Here is a 21,174-nt window from a genome sequence, read left to right on the forward strand (position 1 = left end):
ATGCAGAGAGGTAGTAGGTGTGGAGAAATCAGCATTGGTAATGAGACAGGAATCCTAGGTCTCTATTCATTCCAGGAGAATGCATTGTCTTGCGCTTCATTATTAGTTGTAATTCAGCAGTCTGTCTTTCTAATCCCCCTTGATTAGACACTACTGTGTGGTTTTTCTTTTTTGTTCTGAATTTTAGTCCTTAATGAGTTCTATGAAGCAGGCCTGTGAAATTCTTACAGAGGATCCAGAGGGTGGAGCAGCACGCATTCCCTATGAGGCCTTTGCATTTCTCTACTCGTACCTGGCTGGCTTAGATGAAGAAATACCAGAAGCAGAAACAGAATCATTTCTCTCTGCTCTTAAGGAACAGGTGTAAGTATGGACTGGATGTGTGAGTCTGCTATAGTGTAGGCCTGCCATAGGGTCATGCTTCTTTCACAACACTTGGATTTTACTAGGTAGCCTTTTTCAGTTTAACTGTGTCTTGTGAACCTCTGATTTTTCACAAGCAGATAAATAAAGTCTGACTTTTACTGCTGCGTTGAAGGGAGACTGTTCTTTCAGTCCTCATGAACACTGCCAACATAGTACCATATGACCACATAGCTGTGGCTTTTACAGCTCATGACAGTGCATTAATTGTGCTGTTTAGTGAGTTGAGACTGTGGTCAAATCAAAACAGATACAGCTATTATTAAGAATGGGTGGCTGTCATAATTTAACGGTGGCTGAACTAAAGAGGGGCAGTATCAGTCACTGGCTGTTACTGCACTAGGTATTCCCAGCGATGTATCAAGAGTTTGGTAATGTTATAAAAAACAGCACTTTAAAAGGGTTTTTGGATGCCACGGCTAAAAAATGGTTGGAAGACGTCTTCACAGCTAAAGGGGCCAAACAAAGTGCGAACAGTATTTTTTATAACAATTTCAAACTCTTTATACATCGGTGGGAATACATAGAAAGTGCGAACAGTATTTTTTATAACATTTTCAAACTCTTAATACATTGCTGGGAATACCTAGTGCGGTAACAGCCTTTGTGAGGCTCCACAAGGACAAGGGCTTTTTCTTTTACTATAGGAGTAGCTTCTAACTTTGCGGTATAGTGTAAGCCCTTGGCCCAATCTGAACCAAAAACCACATCAGAGACAGTCAGGTCCAAAGAAGCTGGTTTTTACTGGTCAAAATAGGTTAACAGAGCATAAAGAAAAGAGTGACAGCAATGGAGCTTGCTGGCTTGCACTTGGTAATATAAAAGCATAGAAAAAAGCAAGAGATTACAAAATACAAACAGCGCTGTGGTTCCCACGGCTTCAAACGGATTTAGGTATGCATAACAGTCCTTGAGTCTGGTCAGTGGGAAAACGAAACCAATTGAGACACAGGCCTGACATTCTGCCCCCCTTAAGGTCCCCTCCCATCTTGTAAGGGGGATGGCTTGTCCGGGTAGGCAGTGTGAAAGGCGTTCACTAAGTGTGGGGCGGATACAACCTGTGCACGTACCCACTCGTCGTAGGCAGGGGGGAAGTGCTTCCAGCGAATTAGGTATTGCAGGGACCCATGCCGTATACGTGAATCCAGGATCTTTGGCACTCCCCCACCACCATCACGGGTTGCTCGGGAGGCGGTTCCGGGTGCCATTCCGAGGAGGCGACATGAGGCTTAAGGAGGCTGACATGGAAGACTGGGTGGATACGTCTCAAGGTTTTAGGGAGAGTCAGTTCCACAGTGACAGGGTTAATGATCCGGGCGATGGGATATGGCCCTATGTACTTGGCACTGAGTTTGTGGCAAGGGCGAGTGGATCGCAGGTTTTTGGTGGAAAGATACCCTAATTCACCAATCTGAAAGTCCTTGCTGGGAGAGCGGTGCTTATCCGCTTGCGCTTTATATTTGCGCTTGGCTCTGTCTAGGTTGCCCACCAGCCAGGGCCATGTGGTGCGGAGAGCATGCGCCCAAGAGGCCATGTCAGGATCCCCCTCCCCCACGGCTACCTCTACAGGGGCAATAGGACCGAAGTCCTGACCATACACAGCATAGAAAGGGCTGAATCCTGTAGATTGATGTACAGCATTATTGTAAGCATATTCTGCAAGAGGCAACAGTTCTACCCAATCATCTTGGTGGTAATTGACATAACAACGTAAAGAACATTCCAGTACAGCATTGACACGTTCAGTTTGCCCATCCGTCTGGGGATGATAAGCACTAGACAAACTTTGCTCCACCCCCACCAACTTGAGAAAGGCTTTCCAAACTTTTGCCACGAAACTACTTCCGCGGTTGCAGATTATCTTGCACGGGAAGGAATGTAGACGGAAAACATGTGACACAAAGAGGCAGGCCAACTTGGGGGCGGAGGGAATACCTGCACACGGAACCAAATGTACCTGTTTGGAAAATAAGTCAGTAATAACCCACAGTACAGTTTTGCCCCCACTAAGTGGGAGATCCGTCATGAAATCCATGGCAATCACCTCCCAGGGCTTGCTGGGAATTTCCAGCGGTTGTAACAGTCCCGGGGGCTTGCCTTGAGACTGTTTGACCGTGGCACAAATAGGGCAGCTGCGAATGAAGGAGTCCACATCAGAACACATCCCCCCCCACCAAAACTGTCTGCGCAACAAGTGAAGGGTTTTCAAGAACCCAAAGTGCCCCGCAGTTTTAGCTCCATGGGCTAATTGCAGGACTTCCCTTCGAAGTATCTTAGGCACGTACAATTTCGAGTCTTTGTACCAACAACCACCTTGCTCAAGTAAACCCTGGGCAGAGCGTTCGGCTACGCATTGAGTACGAAGGGAGTCCAAGAAGGAGTTGGAGAGGATCACCCCCCTCCTCCCGCAGAAGAGGGGGGATCGAGCTGGCGGCGGATGAGGGGGGGGAACTGGTTGCTGCGGGGCGCCGGGCACAGACGGCGCAAGGGGGGCCGGTGAGGGAGCCAGCTGGTTAGGACTGATTACCTTGTCGGTCACTGTGCAGTTTCCAGGCTGGGGTTGAGTTTGGGACCGGGTCTGCACGGCCAGTACGGGCAGGACCCCTCTGTGCGCCGGGGTGAATAAAGAGTCTGTCGGCCGATCAAGTTTTACTGGGTACTGAGGCAATCTGGATAGGGCATCAGCCAGTACGTTCTGTTTCCCGGGCACATGTTTAAGAACAAAACGGAATTGAGCAAAGAAGTCTGCCCAACGCTGTTGTTTTGCGGACAGCTTATGGGTCCCCGTGAGGGCAGCTAGATTTTTGTGATCTGTCCAGACTTCGAAGGGGACCCGGGACCCCTCCAGGAATTGCCTCCACAGAGTAAGGGCATGATGGACGGCTGATGCCTCCTTCTCCCAAATGGGCCAGTTCAGTTGGGCATGCGCAAACTTTTTTGAGAAGTAGGCACTGGGGTGAAGGAGGCCGTCCGGTCCTCTCTGGAGAAGAGCCCCCCCCCCCATGGCTACATCGGACGCATCGACCTGTACAATAAACATTTGGTTCGGGTCCGGGTGCTGCAGTACGGGTTCAGAGGTAAAAAGCCGCTTGAGGGCTACAAAGGCGGCTTGACATTGCTCAGTCCAAAGTATTTTGGCAGAGGGTAACGTTGCAGAAACTCCTTTACCTTTGTTTTTAGGAGGTCAGTGATTGGCAACGCCACTTGAGCGAAGTTGGGAATGAAGCCGCGGTAGAAATTAGCAAAGCCCAGGAATTGCTGCACTTGTTTGCGGCTGGAGGATGGAGTCCAGTCAAGTACCGATTGGACTTTAGCGGGGTCCATGCTAAGGCCACGATGAGAGATTATGTACCCCAGGAAAGTTACTTTCTCCTGGTGAAATTCGCATTTAGACAGCTTTGCATAGAGCTGGTGGTTACGCAGACGTTGCAAAACTTCTCTGACCAGAGCAACATGCTCCTCCATGGTTTTTGAGTAAATGAGGATGTCATCCAGATAAACTACCACGCCGCGGTAAAGTAAATCATGGAGGATTTCGTTAATGAGTTGCATGAAGACCCCCGGGGCCCCTTTTAACCCGAAAGGCATCACAAGAAATTCATACATTCCAAAACAGCAAGAGAAGGTGGTGAGGGGTTCGTCCCCCTCACGGATACGGATGCAATAATAAGCTTCCACTAAGTCTAATTTGGAGAAAACGCGTCCCTCCTGTAATTGTCCCAAAATATCTGAAATCAACGGTATGGGGTAGGCGTTGGCTTGGGTAACTGCATTAAGCTTTTGGAAGTCAATGCATAAACGTAGGTCACTTTCCTTTTTCCGGACAAAGAACTCAGGGGCTGAGTTGGGAGCGTTCGATTGCCGAATGAACCCTTGAGCAAGATTTTTATCTAAAAAGTCACGTAATACAGCGTGTTCGGAAACGCTCATGGGGTGAATCTTGCTCTTAGTCAGTGTGCAGTCTTTCACCACCTCAATTGCACAGTCTGTGGTACGGTGGGGGGGGGGCAAGGCATCGCATTCTTTAATATCAAAAACATCTGCAAAGTCTTTGTATGCTTCGGGCAAAGGCGTTGGCGATGAGGCATCGGAGGTTAACGCCGGAGCGGGTGGAGGTACCACTGCGACTTCCTGTCGGTGCTGTTCGCACTTGGGATTGGCAAAGGTAATAGTGTCAGTTTCCCAGTCTATACAGGGACTATGACCTTTAAGCCAATTAATCCCTAGGACAACTTCGAATCGGATGGGGGCTTTGGTAAAGTCTATTTGTTCCCAATGAGAACCAATACCCATCGCTACTCCCCGTGTGCGATGATCGACTGGTCCCCCTTAAAATGGCTCCCATCCATCTGGGCGAATTGTACGGTAGCTGGTAAAGCCTCGGACTTGACTTTGAGGGCTGCAAACGTGGCCTCACTAATTAAAGTGCGGCTGCAGCCAGAGTCAATAAGTGCCTTGACAGGCAGTTGGGGACCCCCTTTATAGTGTTGCAACACTGCGTCCACATAAACAGTGGTTTCCACTTCACTCACCTTGACGGGAGCTTTGGGTTTAGCAGGAGATTCTGCAGCTGTCTGTGGAGACGCTACACTCACCACAGACCGAATCCGTTTTTTGACAGATCAAGAGGGGTTTCCAGGTTTAGAGCTGGAGAATTCCATTGATTATCCTCGTCAGAAGAAGGAGAGTTGTCCCCCATTGGGGCACTTGTAATCCGGGACCCTGCGGGGTCGCTTGGTGCAGAAAGGTTAGCCGATTCCTCAACATGAAGTGCAGAGGGTGTGGGTCATCCCGGCGCTGCGCTGCGGGTGGCCAATCCTCTGTGTTGAGGTCTCCCTTGAGCTCAGGGTGGCATGCTGGGGCGAGTGGCCTCCGGGCGTTGAGGACAAGCCGCTGCAAATTGGCCCAATTCCCCGCCAACAAGGCAAGTCCCCCTCTGGAATCTTGTTTCGCGATCCAGAGGTGGCCGCGTAGGTTTACGCAGGCTGGAAAGCAGCGCTTTCGATGGGGGTTTTTCGGCGCTCTTATCTCTGTTCCGCTGTCGGACCAGGGAAATGAAACATCGGCGGCTCTTGACCTCCTCAGCTAGCAAAATCCAATCTTCTAGGGTCTCGGGATCACCCCGCATATACGACCAGTTCAGAATGTCAGGGTATAAGGCTTCCCTGAAATAATGAATAAGGGTGGCCTCAGGCCAGTCCACAATCTGACTGGCCAGTCTCTGGAATTCATCCGCAAATTCCCGGACTGGAGAGGAGCCCTGTCTGAGTTGTAACAGTTCTGCTTTGGCTCGTTCCCCCATAAAGGGGTCCTCAAACCGTCTCCGCAAGGCAAACATGAAATTGTTGAGGGAGCGGATAGATCGGGATCTAGTGTCAAATTGGAGGACCATCCAGTCAGCTGCTTTCCCCGTCAATAAAGAGGCTACGAAACGGACTCAGCTGTCCTCTGTGGGAAAGTATTGCCCCTGTTCTCTCATGTAACTGTCCACTTGATGTAGCAAACAGGGTAGAGTCTCGAGCGAACCATCATAGGTCGTTTTCAGCCGATGCTGCTTCCACTGGCCGGGCACAGGTTGTCCCGGTTGCACGGGTGCCCCAGGAATTGGCACAACCGGGGCTCCAGGGACCAGGGGGAGAGCAGGTGGTTGAGCAGGTGGTTGAGCTGGCACAACCGGCTGAACTGGTAGGTGAACTGGTGCTGCGGGTCCAGGGAGAACGGGCTGCGCTGGAAGCACAAACAGCAGCGCTGTTTGAACAGCAGTCCGTTGTGCCTCCGCTTGACATTCAGCCGCATTTGGCACCAGTGAAACACCTACCGGCGCCGATCCCGCCATGGCTCGGGGTACGGTAGGGCGGATTGGGGATGCTGCCAAAGGTTGCTGTTGAGCTTCCTGTAGAGTTAACCTCGCCAACAGGCGAGTTAAGGTAACCAGGTCATCCTGGGCAGCATGTACTTTGTCCAGAAGCCCGTCCAGGATCACAAGGTCGTGGTAGGCATTCTGATCCAAGTCCTCAGAGGTCCAAGGTTGTGTCGCGGCTAGCGATTGCCACTGGCCTCGAATAAGTTCTACTAGGCGGTTGATTTCCGCATCAGTCCGTATTGCTTCCAATAACACATCCCGTAGGAGGGTAGGGTCGTCAGGGCAAGTTGACGACCCCAACAGCAGGGCCCAGGGATCCAAGTCCTCCAGGATCCCGCTAGGCAGGTAGTAGAAAGTATGAAGAGATTGCTGTCACAATGTAAGCTCTTGGCCCAATCTGAACCAAAAACCACATCAGAGACAGTCAGGTCCAATGAAGCTGGTTTTTACTGGTCAAAATAGGTTAACAGAGCATAAAGAAAAGGGTGACAGCAATGGAGCTTGCTGGTGCACTTGGTAATATAAAAGCATAGAAAAAAGCAAGAGATTACAAAATACAAACAGCGCTGTGGTTCCCACAGCTTCAAACGGATTTAGGTATGCATAACAGTCCTTGAGTCTGGTCAGTGGGAAAACGAAACCAATTGAGACACAGGCCTGACATATAGCTCTTCACGGTGCAAGTATTATATTTTCCAGTCCACCATGGTACTTCCTCCCTGCTTCTCCTCTCTTCTACACAAATCCCCCTTCCCTTTTCAGCATTAATAGTGGTATAGCAGTACTGAGGAGAGGTTAATGCTAACCATCATTTCAAAGCAGCTTCGACCCATAGTTTTAAACTCTGATTTTAAGTTAAAAATGATAAACAGAAGTACAGATGCAATTATATATAATTATGTCACTGAAAAGGGAAGAGAGGAAGAATAGAAATGTTCGCCAGTGAGCTTACTGATTAACCATGACTGAAAGAGCAGGAAATGTAGTAATAGCCCAAAGCCATACTATGATATCTGATCCACATATAATGGACAGAGAGAGGCAGTAGCCATGCCTCTGATATCTTTCTCCCAACGTATGATCCAAGATAGCTTACTAGTAGCCTTTGAAACAAATATTAAAACAATATATTAATATCCATTGAAACTTAGAACACAAATATAAAAATGAAGAGCAGCTTAAAATCAAGGCAGGACCAGCTCAACAGCCAGGTCACCCCAGTGTAGGAAACAATAGGAAAGTGATATTGCACACGTGTGTGTGTGGTGGTAGTAATAGTCAAATGCATATTTTTAAGACTAGTTAATGTGGTCTTCCAGATAAATTATTTATTTACTGCATGTGCACTTTTAAAGAAAAGTTAACAGATCAGTTCACAAAATGTGGCGCATCAAAATAAAACTAATGAAAACATTGAATCTCATATTATCAATCCAACAACTTCAAACAACAGAAACAAAAAAGCTAGAACAGTAGCCAATAGGCTAGTTTGCTGTCCAATCCTGGAAGGCCTAACCGCAAATCAATGTGCTACCCCAAGTAGGCAGTCTCCTTGAGAGTTGGGGGAATTAGCTTGGAGACTGAGTGAGAGATTGTGCAAGACGGGGTAACTGAGACCCATGTTTACAGGGATTGTCCCAGAGGAACTCTCTAAATAAACCAGGCTGAAGTTTAAAAGGAAAAACTTTATTGAGAGAAAGATGGACAGAGTGGCAGACTCACATAAATGCATACAGGAGCTAACTAAAGTAATAAGGAAGAGCAGGAAGAGATTTAGGAGATGGGTGGTATTTACCAGTCCTGAAGATGTCCACAAAAACAGAGAGGAAGAGAGAAACGACTCATGTTTCTGGAAGTTAGGGGAAGCCCATGGAACAGAGTGGGGGGGTGTTATGGATCCAAAAACACACACACATAATGGGGGCCGAAGGACCTGTTTTTATACCCAAAAATGTGTCCTAAGGCATTATGAGGTGTTCTGGCAGGAAAGCCAGTAAACAAAGTTGATTGCTTTTCTGGAGTTTTTGACAAAGGATAGGAGAGACTTGATGGTTTGTTAACTGTTTGGCTCATAGGCTGTGGACCATCTCCTTAATTACTGACTGGTTAGAGGGATGGGTGCAGATAGGGTGATAATGGTCTGCTCGGATTGCTGATTAAATCACTTTAGGGTGACACAATGGGGCTTAGCTGGTCCCATTGTTAAGCCAGGCACACCATTTTTGGGGAGCCGTGTCCTGCACTGATGCCAGTCTTAAGAAGCCCTTAATGGGAGGAGGGGTCTGACTGCTAACAATAGTTCATTGTTTTGAAAGGGGTCAAGGGAGGAGGACAGACAGAGACTTCAGTGGAGAGAGTATTCCACACTACTGGGGTGGCAAAACCCTGCTCCTTTTAAATGCATATCCAGATTATTCTAAGCAAAGAAGGGCCTCATCAGCCGACTGGAATACTGAGAGAGACACTTTTGGGGGAAGAAGACCCTTCCTCAGGTTCCTGTGTACAGATTACTAAAGAAATTAAGCCAATCAGTTACTTTATTGGTAAACATGTTCATTTTCATGGCTCCTGTGCAGGCAAGCGCAAGCCACAGAGCTCACTTTCAAAGCTTTTCTCAGTCTCTCTAAAATATTTGGATTGTTCCCTCTGACACACACCAGAATTCCTTTTCCCACCGAAACTGGCGCGTGACGGAGGTGGGAAGAACGCTCCTCTTCCCTCAGTCCTCTCTTTGCCACCTTGGAAACAGGACACTTTTTCTTTTTAAGTCTTCCTGGTTTCCTCAGGAACTCATCAACCTCATCCATATTTTTCTCCATTCTATCCCATGATTGGTACCTGATTTTTTAAAAAATATTATTTGTTGTTTGTAGTGATCCTTAGTTTACTGACTGTCTCCTGAGGTAACGTCTATGACTTCATAAAAAAATCAAAAGAAGGACAAATATGGATTGATCATTTTCCACAAGCTGCCAAGTTACACTTACCCCCCAAGGAAATTTACGCCTAGAATCTCTATTAACAAAAAGAGGTGAAACAGGGTTGCGAACGGGACTGATCATTTCTCTTTATTTATGGATTGTTTTTCTTTTTTTTCTGCTCATGGCTCTTTTTAAGAATTTTTCAGAATGTGGACACATAATGGCAGTGCTTGCTCCATGTGCAAGCAGTTCACACCCGGAGCCTGTCAAGAGAGAGCTTCCGGGTTGAAGGCGTCTCTGTGGGAAAAGGCTTTGGGAGTTCAGGGTAAAGTTGAGGCTCCTAGCAAGGGGTCAGAACCAGAGCGGAGGTCCTGCTCCCTCGCTCTTTGCATTCAGTGCCCTTGGGGTGCCTCAGTTAGATCCATACTAGGGCACAGCCTTTCTGCCTCAAAATAGGGCAGCTACTTTAAGGGCCCCAGTGCTTAGATTTACCATTGAGTGGTTTCAATCTGCCAGACTGATTCAGAGTCTTCTAGACCCCCGTGGCCTCAGCCACTGCCACTGCGCTCTGTGCCCATCTCTTTAGGAGACTGCTGCAGAATTGGTTCATAAGAATTTTCAGTCTGCAGAAAGACTGACAGTGGACAAGACTATCCATACCAAGACTGAAAGTACAATCTCTGACTTCCACTTCCGCTGCTGACCACCGTGGCAGCACGATTCTCGAGCCCCGATCAAAGCGGCAAGGGAGGGAGGGAATCCCCCCTCCCCCGAACAACAGCTACGGCTCCCCTTGAAGTAGAGGGGAAGCTGAGCAAGCGGCCGGCTCGCGGCTTGCCCTTGATGCGCTCCCTGCCTTGGAAGTGGCGGGGAGCGTTCGGGCGAACCAGCGGAGAAGCAGGCGCCATTGTTCTCAGGCTGATCGGGACGGCGGTTTAAAGGCACGGAAGAAACAAACAGGTTTTTTTTTTACTCTTTTGATGTACAACTAGAGATTCACGGGGGTGTCTGGTGGTATAACTCATAGGGAGAAGCAAGCTGGTTTTTCTTTCTATACTTGCTAACGAATACAAAAAGAAACTTGGCTTTTTGCCAGACTGTGGCGCAGTTGAATTTCCTGCTTTGTTGACTCTGACAGTTTTAAGAGACATCCAGCAGATTTATGATGAGCTGGTTCTTCAAGATTGACTTTACCAGTTAAATGCTCCACTACTGAGATTCTTTGAACTGATGTTGTGAGACTGTTATCTCTCCCCCCCTCTCCTCTCTTTTGGATTACAAATGTTGCTTTTTTGAGCGTTTCAATGGGAGATAAAGAAGAAAAAAATAAAAAGGACTCAGAAAAGCATCCCAAAGTACTTATTAAAGACCCCAAGACCCTTCAGACTCAATTATACAAACAAAAAGAAGACCATCTCTCACTAGTCCAGCTATTTCTCCAGATTCCTCTCCAGTAACAGGATCAACCTCTTTGGCAAAAATGACTAAGAAAGCTGATGCCACGCTGAACTCCTTGCAAGAGCTGCTAACAAAAACACTTCAGGAAGTGACATCAGTTAAAACTGAAGTGGTTGAAGTCAAAAAAGAAGTGACAGAAGTAAAATCTGAAGTTGTCTCAATGAAGCAAGATATGGATTATGTAAAGCAAGGTCTTAACCAGAATACTGCAGCTATCTCAACATTGCAGGACTCTATCTCAGCTTTGACTGTGAAGCAAGACAAGTTGGAGGCGAAACAGCAAAAACAATCAAAGGAAAATAAAGAAACCAGAAAAAAGGTTGATACTATGGAACTTGCACTGGAGGCTCGCCAGGAACGTGAAGAACAGCAAGAGGATAATGTGGCAATGTTAGAAATGCGGATAAAGGAGAGTTGGATTCGTCTTCGCGGATTTAAAGAACGGACCGAAGGTTCTGACCTGAAAGAATATTTGAAAGTGCTCCTGGCTGATTTTTTGCAAGAAGAAGAAGCAATAGTGGAAGGGATGATCATTACAGCTTATAGAGTCAACTCTGCTTATGCAGCCAGAAACAAAGTTCAAAGGGATTGCTTGGTACAGCTTTTTTCAAGATCTCACCGGGACCTGATACTAAACAAACATTACAACAATCCTTTAACAATAGATGGTCAACCAGTGAGACTAATGAAGGAGATCCCAGGGAGACTACTGAGAAAAAGAAAGGAGTTTGCAGAGTTGGTGGCAAGGCTGAGATACAATGGAATACAACATAGATGGGAATATCCTCAAGGAGTCTCATTTATATTCAAATCAAAGAGGTTCAAACTTACTGACATGGCTAAAGTTGATCAGTTCTTTCGGAGATATGAAGGAGAACTAAGTAAACCACCACAACAACCAATTAAAGAACTGGTTGAAAAGAATCTTACAGAGAATGAGAAGGCTGCAGAAGCTTCAGGAGGAAAATCACTGACGGAAGAAGAGGATACAGACTGAATTAGGGTCTGAGGATTTATGAGAAGGAGATGGGGATACTATTGGGGGAGGAGGGGGGAAAGGGGTATTATACTTGGGGGGAAATTTGAGTTACTAACCAACAAATGATGAAGATACTATCATGGAATGTTAATGGTTTAAATTCTCCAAATAAGAGGAGAAAAATATTCTATCATCTACAGAAATCAAAAGCTAACATTTTTTGTTTACAGGAGACACATATTTTAACAAAGGAGGTTTTAAGATTAGAACAAAATAAATTAGGTAAACTGTTTACTTCATGTAATGATAAGAAAAAGGTTAATGGAATAGCTATGTACATTCCTTTAATATTTGAACCAAGGATGTTGTATAAAGACAGGGAAGGGAGGATTTTGATGGTAGAGGTTCTGTGTGGTTACCAAAAAATAGTATTAGTTGGTATATATGCACCTAATAATAACCAAAAATTATTTTATATGGATTTAATATCAACATTGGCTGAATATGCTACGGAAAATATGTTATGGATGGGTGATTTCAATGGAGTAACAGATCCTCGTTTAGATAGATCAGCAAAAAAAACCAGGGGAAATTTGAAGGTAAAATACCTGGTATTTTTGATCATTTAACAGAACAATGGGAAATGTTTGATGCGTGGAGAATGAAAAAAGGTAATAAAAAGGGATATACTTTTTACTCTTCAAGACATAACTCTCACTCTAGAATAGATATGATTTGGCTATCTAAAGATATTATATGCAAATTAGATGACCTTGAAATTTTACCGAAGGTTCTTTCAGATCATAATGCACTGTTGTTGCAAATGAATTTGGGAATTAAGAAAAACAAATCTTGGCATATTAATGAATATTTATTAAAAATAAGAAAATTACAGACAAAATAAAAGTAGAAATACAACATTATTTTCAAGATAACATAAATAAAGGCACATCTGAAGATGTTGTCTGGGATGCGGGGAAAGCAGTGATAAGAGGCATTTTAATACAACAAAACTCGTGGTGGTTTAGAGAAAGAGTCAAAAAAGAAAAAAATACTGGAGGAAATTAAACAGGCGGAAATACAATTAAGAAAAGCACAAACCAAATTACTTAAACAAGAACAGACTGATAAAATAAAAACTTTGCAACAACAATATGAGATTTTATTAACTACCGATATAGAAAGAAAAATATTATATAATAGACAAAGCTTTTTTGAACATTCAAATAAACCAGGCAAAATGTTAGCATGGCAACTTAAACATAAAGAGAGGAGAAAGCCAATATTGAAAATAAGGAAGGATGGAAAATTTTTATTAGATAAACAAAAAATTACAGAAATCTTTATAGATTATTATTCTAATCTTTATACACAGGGAATAGTTTCAGAAAAAGAGATAGAAAAATACCTAACAAAATTTGTATGGGATAAAATCTTCAGGAACAGAAAGAATTATTAGATGCAGAAATAACATTAGAGGAGTTAAAATCAGTAATAAAGAAAAGTAAATTAAACAAAGCACCAGGAGAAGATGGCTTTACAAATCTTTATTACAAAACTTTTATGGATCAACTATCACCAAATTTATTGTGATGAATAACTGTATACAGGGAGGATCCATTCCAAATACCTGGAAGAAAGCAAATATAGTTTTAATACCTAAACCAAACACTGATTTAATGGAAGTTAAAAACTATAGACCAATATCATTATTAAACAATGATTATAAAATGTTTGTGATGATTTTAGCGAATAGGTTGAAGAAAATTCTTAATAGTATTATACATGAAGACCAAGCAGGATTCCTTCCGGGGAGGTTAATCAATCAAAATGTTAGAGTTGTGTTAGACTTACTAGAATATGCAGAATTTGATAATACACCTTTTGCAATGATATTTTTAGATGCAGAAAAAGCGTTTGACAATGTAAATTGGAATTTTATGAGGAAAGTGTTAGAATATATGGGTTTTGGTGATAAATTTCAAAAGGTTATTGGAAATATCTATACTTGTCAAACTGCTAAGCTAATAATTAATGGAGAATTATCATCACAATTTGAAATACAAAAGGGCACCAGACAAGGGTGCCCCCTTTCACCATTGTTGTTTATTATTATCTTAGAGGTATTGATGAGAAAAATTAGAATGAATGCAGAGATTGTAGGTTATAAAATAGGGAGAAATCATTATAAAGTTAAGGCATATGCAGATGATTTAGTGTGTTTTTAACTGATCCTATTACTCAGATAGTTGAATGGAGCAAAATGATTGAGGTTTACGGAAAACTTGCAGGCTTTAAAATAAACAAAAATAAAACTAAAATATTGGTCAAAAATGTTACACTCTTGCAGCAGCAGGAATTAGCGAGAGTAACAGGTTTTGGTATAGAACATAAAGTAAAATATCTGGGAATATGGTTAACTTCTAATAATTTTAACCTATTTAAAAATAATTATGAAAAAACATGGCAACAAATAAATACCGATCTGACAAATTGGGAAAAAATACCCTTATCGTTGTGGGGTAGAGTATCGGTAATTAAAATGATGGTATTACCCAGGATGCTTTTTTTATTTCAAAATTTACCGATTATTAAGGGGTTCAAAGTTTTTAAAATTTGGAAGAAGGATATTCAAAAAATTTTGTGGAGAAATGGAAAACATAGAATAGCGTATAAAAATCTGATTCAATTAAGAGAAACAGGAGGATTAGGTTTACCTGACTTGCAACAATATTATGAGGCTTCCTGTTTTCTCTGGTTAAAAACCTGGATTAAATTAGAAAATTATCGATTATTAGAGTTAGAAGGGTATAATCTTCGATATGGCTGGCATGCATATTTGTGGTATGAAAAGGAAAAGGTAAATAGGGATTTTAAAATTCATATTATTAGAGCTGGGTTATTTCAAATTTGGACAAAATATAAGAAGATTTTAGAAAATACGACCCTGGGGTGGATTAACCCAATAGAAGCTTATATGAAGAGGGGAAAACAGTTAAATTTAGATATAGAGATGTATAGGGGTATTATTGAATGGAAGGAGAGTAAATGGGTTTTAAAAAGCAGGGAAGAATTAAATATAAAAGACTGGTTTTTATATTATAAACTACAAGATATTTTTAATAAAGATAGTCAACTTGGATTCAGTAAAAATAAATCCGAGTTAGAAAAGATATTAGATAAAGGAAATAAAGGATTGATTGGTAGGATGTATAAATTATTGATGACTATTAATTTAGAACAAGAAAGAATTAAACCAGTCATGATCAAATGGATGCAGGATTTAGGATTCAATATAGACCTGGATAAATGGGAAAATTTATGGAAGAGGGAGTTTAAATTTACAATAACTAATGAAATTAGAGAAAATCTCTATAAAATGTTCTATAGATGGCATATAACGCCAATTATGATATCTAAAATGAACAGTCAAGATAAAGGAATCTGTTGGAAATGTGGAAAAGAAAGAGGAACTTATATGCATGTCTGGTGGACTTGTAAAAAAATTAAAAAAATTTGGAAAAAAATAGTAAAAGAAACAAATAATTTGATTAATAGTAAAGTGAAAAGAAAACCATTATTTTGTTTACTGGGAATACCCACAAACGATATTCATGATCGGGATAGGATTATCTGCCAATATAGTTTTGCTGCTGCAAGGATTGTGATAGCTAGAGTATGGAAACAAACAAGTAAACCCTCAATTATAGAATGGAGAGAGAAAGTGTGGTTATATATGAGGATGGCCAGATTAACGGAAATTCTGCATGGAAATGATTTGGAAGAATTTAAGTTAACATGGTTTAAGGCCACCTCATATTGGGATAAGTTGGCAAAAATGGATTTTACTTTGTTATTTAGTGAGCTATAGAAAATTATTTTTTAAGCAATATTAGAATTTAGATAATTAATAAATAAAGCTACCGGACACTTCTATGGAAGTCATGGTGATGGGTCACTTTTGGTGGGTGGGGGGAAAGGGTATTTTCTTTTGATGAATGTATTAAAAATGAATTGTATTCAATATGTTATGTGAATACCCTTTTATATCTATATATATATATATTTTTTTCTTTTTTCTTTTTTTTTCTTTTCTTTTTTGTATTGTAAAATTCAATAAAAAATTATTTTAAAAAAATGAAAGTACAATCTCTAACTTTATGGTTCCATTGGGAAAATTTTCTCCAGGGTTCTGCTTTGGGGATTCACCCTCACGGTATTCAAATTTTTACAAATGCCTCCCTCCTAGGATGGAATGGGCACTGTGAGTCATATCCATGAGGTCCATGAGGGAATTACATAGTGACCTTTTAGAATTCAATGCACTGCCTCGGAGGGTGGTAGAGTCCCCATCTTTGGAGGTCTAAGCAGAGGCTGGATGGCCATCTGTCGGGAGTGCTTTGATTGTGGGATCCTGCATGGTGGGGGGAGGGTTGGGGTCACTGGGGATGTGTGGGGAGGTAGTTGTTAATTTCCTGCATTGGGCAGGGGGTTGGACTAGATGACCCTGGTGGTCCCTTCCAATTCTCTTGATTCTATGATCCTAGGTATCTTGGTTTCTCTTGCAGCTCTAGTCACCAGCAGTGAGTTCTAGTAGCCACAGACAATACTGCTGCAAAGTATTATATAAACAAGCAAGGGGGTAGGGCCTCGTAGGAGCTTTCCATCTCTGGCAAAGGGCCATCAGGCAAAATGCATCTTTAGAGGCTATACAGATTGCTGGACTAGCGAATTTGGCGGCAGATGAACTCAGCGGAGACGCTGTCTCCTCACACAAATGGTGCCTTTTAGACCTTTATTTACCCCTATTTGTCAACAGTGGGCTAAGCCTCAAGTGGACCTCTTTGCCTCCTGTCAAAACACCAAATGTCCCCAGTTTTGTTCTCTGGCCAGGACAGATGCTGATTCATTGGGGGATGTTGTTCAGCTGAAGTGGCAAGGGACCTTATTTTATGCCTTTCTGTCCATTCCCATTGTCGCTGAATTCTATTTCCTCCCAGTTTGGTGTCTTGTTCTTTGAGCACTATTGAGGGCACACTATCTGGCCTGAGGGACATACTCATCCAGCGTGGTGCTTCTCAACAACCATGTCCACCATGATCATGAAGTGCCGCCTGAGTCTTGCCCTTTGGGAGAGGTATTCAGCTTCTTTTTGCACCTAAAAGATAGTGGTTTGGCTGTCACTGCCATTACTTATCTGCTATCTCTGCATTCCATGACTCAGTCCATAGTACTGCAGTATTTTCCGCCTAAATTTTCAAAAAATTCCTTAGAAGGTTGTTTGTTGTATCCTCCAATTCCTCCACCTATTTGTCAGCGGTGTCTCTCCTTAGTACTGTCTGCACTAATGTGCAAGCTCTTTAAACCTCTCACCACCTGTGACCTACCTACCCTGTCCTCTAATGTAGCCTTCCACATCTGCCTATAAGGTTGGGGGATTTGGCCTTCCTACGTAGACCCCCGTTTACCAGATTTCATGTAGAACAAGTGGTTCTCCGCCCCAGCCAGGATGTCCTCCCTAAGGTCCTTTCTATTTTTTGTATGTCTCCTAGTGTTCTTCCCCTCTTTTGCCTTGGTCAAGGAATGCACACTACACAACTTAAATGTATGGAGGTCACTCCTTGTTGGTTTAGATTGTACTGCACCCTTCTGAAAGGAAGATAATTAATCTGCTTCTCCAGCCCCCATAAGGGACAAGCAGCCTCTACCTAAACCATCTTGCTCTGGGTAGTCAGGGCACCCCAGTTAGCTCATTCCACTTCAAAGATCAATTGTCCTTTGCCTTAGAGCTCACCCTGCCACATCTCAGTCGTCCTCTGCTGCAATCTTGGGTAATGTTCCCTTGGACAGTAGATACAAGGCAGCTGTGTGGTCTTACGCAGTCACCATCGGCTGCTGTGGGAAAAGTGCTTATTATGTCATTATTTTGCTGAGGATCCCACGCCTACCTCCTGTGGTAACTGAGCGTGGTGTAGTGGTTAAGAACAGTGGTTTGGAGCAGTGGAGTCTGAGCTGGAGAACCAGGTTTGATTCCCCACTCCTCCACACGAAGCCAGCTGTGTGCCGTTGGGCTAGTCACTCTCAGCCCCACCTACCTCACAGGGTGTCTGTTGTGGGGAGGGGAAGGGAAGGGGATTGTAAGCCAGTTTGAGTCTCCCTTAAGTGGCAGAGAAAGTCGGCATATAAAAACCAACTCTTCTTCTTCTCCTTATACTCCCACGTGGGGCTACACAGAAGCCACAAAGATGAGAACAGAGTTGCACTTACCTGTAACTGTTTTTCATCGAGCGATCTTCTGTGCAGGTACTCATCCCTCCCTCCTTCCCTGCTGTGGGATCCTCTATCACTTTACTTTAATGATATTGTTCATGTGGCCAATTCAGACCTGAACAATGTCACAGTGAGATCAAAAGATCCTCTATCACTGAGTCCCGGTCCACAGCGGCAAAGGCAGGATAGAGGGAAGGAGCGTCCCCCTCACCTCCATCATGTGCCTCTTTGGGTGGGAAAAGAAGCTCTGGCAAGTGTTGGAGGGGGAAAGCTCTGAGAATTGTAGGGATACCTAGGAAAGCTTTGAAACTGAGCTCCGTGGCCGGCCTGTGCGAGTCCCCCCCACCCCAGGTTCCTGTTTTATCATTCTGGGTTACAAGTTTACGACCGCAGCCTTTGAAATCCTGCCCCATTATGGCTTCTGCTTTAATTGGCATATTTCAGCTTCTGTACAGAAATGTTTGGGTCTATCTTATGGGGATAACATGCCTAAAATTTTTTGAAGTGCTGTCATGCTAGGAGGCCCTCACTGTGGGGTGGGAGGAGGAACAGTTTGGCCATTATGGAATGAACATATTCAGGCATCCTTAATGAAACTTTTTTTTTGTACTTTAGGGCGCGTAAGGACTACATGGTCGGAGTTGCAGATTTTTCTGGAAACAGGAGGGATTGAAACAAAGACGACAAATGTAATGTGAAGTGAATAGTTAAATTGCTTAATTTACAACAAAAATAAGATTTTCTGTAATAATACAAGTTTCTGTGTGCTTTTTATATTTCATGCAATTATATAATTAGGAATAAAACTTTCAACACTTTTGTGGGACATTAATTGCTAGTTTCCCAAAGAGGAACACCCAGACTAGAAGGCTCTTTTGAATAATGAAACTATCATTTGGTATGGACCCTTAACTGATTGATTAAACTTGACTGTGGCATTCCCCTACCTCACAAGGTATCTGTTGTGGGGAGAGGAAAGGAAGGCGATTGTAAGCCGTTTTGAGACTCCTTACAGGTAGAGAAAAGGGGGGGTATAAAAACCAGCTCTTCTTCAGATCTTGGTGTAATGTGTGCCTATCAGAGTTCTCATGACTCCAGCTCCCTATAGCAAGAAGTTGCATCCCCTCATGGGAGTGCGTGTACAACCGGGTCCTGAAAGCATGCTTCCTACAGCTGGGTGCCACATCCAACACTTTGGGATGTGAGTGTGGTCCAGCTGCCAGATTATGACCTCATGCACAGTGCCTACTGAATTCTCAAAACTGTCCCTCTTGACAGTACTGATCATGTATTTTAGGGATTGTGGTTTGAACCCAGTTCCCTCCCCCAAGCTGGTGCTGTCAAAATCCTTTGAGCCCTCAAATAGTCTCTGGATTGGTGTTCAGTTTCCTTATCTCTTCAGATGATTTATGTTCCTGAAAACATCCTAAACTTATTCTGCCTTCTGCAAGTTAAATACATATCCACTCGCAACCACCCAGCAAAAAAAGCAAAAAAACAAGCCATGCCAGTTTCTGGAAAACTGATGTTCAAAACACTGTAGATCAGAATTACTGTAGTTGAGCTACCCTTTGGGGGCAAAATCAAAGGGGGTTGAGAAGGGAAAGAGAGAGTAAGAGGCCATTCTTCTGTCATAATGTGTCTTTGAAGATGCCTTCTTGTTTCATATCGTTTTCTTGTGTCTACAGTTCCCATTTAAACCAATGGGCTTTATAAATTTGCATAATTATACTGAAACTCATTTTGAAATCAAAGTATTTAAACAGTTTTGTAAAAACCATTCTGCTGAAAACACCTTAAAATTTATTTCCTTAAGTGTTACAAAGGAGTCAGTCTGACCTCTGTCCCAGGGAAGATACTGGAGAAGATTTTAAAGGGGTCAATCTGCAAGCATCTGAAGGACAACTTAGCGATCCAGGAAAGTCAGCAAGGATTTTTCCCCAGCAGGTCCTGTCAGACCAACCTCGTTTCCTTTGATCGAGTGATGTGCTTACTGGATCGAGGGAATGCTGTCGACGTTGTTTACCTAGATTTCAGTAAAGCTTTTGACAGGGTCCCACATGATGTTCTGATGGATAAACTCGAGGACTGCAGTCTGGCCTCTAGGATAGGTAGGTGGATAAGGAACTGGTTGGAGAACCGTACCCAGAGTAGTCAACATCTGATTGGAGGGTGGTGGGGTGCCACAGGGCTCAGTTCTGGTACTTTATAGTTTAGTACTTCAGTTCCAGTACTTTTCAGTGTTTTTATAAATGATATGGATGAGGGGGCAGAGGGGAGTACTCACTAAGTTTGCAGATGACACCAAATTGGGAGGAGTAGCAATTGAGATCTGAATGCACTGGAAAAGTGGACGCATGTGAACAAGATGCAATTCGACAAGGATAAATGCAGAGTTCTACATTTGGAAAACAAAATGAGAAACATGCATATTGGATGGGGGATACACTTCTGGGTAGCAGTGTGTGTGAACAAGATCTTGGGGTACAGGATAACTGTAAGCTAACTATGAGTGGCCAGTGTGATGCAGCAGCAAGAAAGGCCAATGCGGTCTTGGGGTGTATCAACGGTCATAACATCCAAATCGCAAGATGTCATGGTCCTGCTGTACATTGCATTCGTCAGGCAGCACATGAAGTATTGTGTGCAGTTCTGGAGGCCTCACTTCAAAAAAGATGTGGGTAGAATGGAGCAGGTGCAGGAGAGTGACGAGGATGCTCAGGGGCCTGGAGACAAAGCCCTACCAGGAAAGGCTGAGGGACTTGAGCATGTTCAGCCTGTAGAGGAGGAAGTTGGGGGGCATGATTGCTCTCTTTAAGGCTGTCACTTAAGAGGAGGGCATCATGCCAATAAAGGTGACTGAAACTGAAACTAAAAGAAGGGCAGGGAGCTGTCCTGTTGGAAGCAGAGGGTTGCAGTAATGGATATAAATTATAGGTGGAAAGGTACCAGATGGTTGTAATTTTACACAGAGAGTAGTTCAGCAGTGGAATCATCTGCTTAGGGCAGGGGTCGCAAAAGCGCGGCTCCCGAGCCTCGAGTGGCTCTTTGGGCCCCTGAGTGCGGCTCTTCCCACGTGCAGAAGCAGCGCCCTAGGCCGGCCAAAGCAGCGGGAGGGTCTCCGAGAGAGGAAGGAGTGGCCCTTCCTCCTTCTCATCCCAGCGCCATCCCTGCCTCCCGCCATTGCGGCAGTGGCCGGAGAACGACGAGAGCCCCTCAGCTGCCACCCCCCTGACTTTTCTTGCCGCCCTGCTGCGCAC

At 43.6% G+C, this 21,174-nt stretch overlaps 1 protein-coding gene across 1 annotated transcript in view; it reads left to right on the plus strand.

Annotated features, from left to right (window-relative positions):
- The window catches only part of ROPN1L (rhophilin associated tail protein 1 like), a 42,238-nt gene extending 23,651 nt beyond the window's left edge, over positions 1 to 18,587 (plus strand). The window contains exons 4-5 of the mRNA XM_056855670.1: positions 188 to 363; positions 18,530 to 18,587. Of these exons, the coding sequence (XP_056711648.1) occupies positions 188 to 363; positions 18,530 to 18,587 (234 nt within the window). The remainder of the gene's footprint in view (positions 1 to 187; positions 364 to 18,529) is intronic.
- Positions 18,588 to 21,174: the final 2,587 nt, after the last annotated feature.

This window comes from Euleptes europaea, chromosome 9, assembly GCF_029931775.1.
Source record: "Euleptes europaea isolate rEulEur1 chromosome 9, rEulEur1.hap1, whole genome shotgun sequence".
NCBI classification, from domain to species: Eukaryota; Metazoa; Chordata; class Lepidosauria; order Squamata; family Sphaerodactylidae; genus Euleptes; species Euleptes europaea.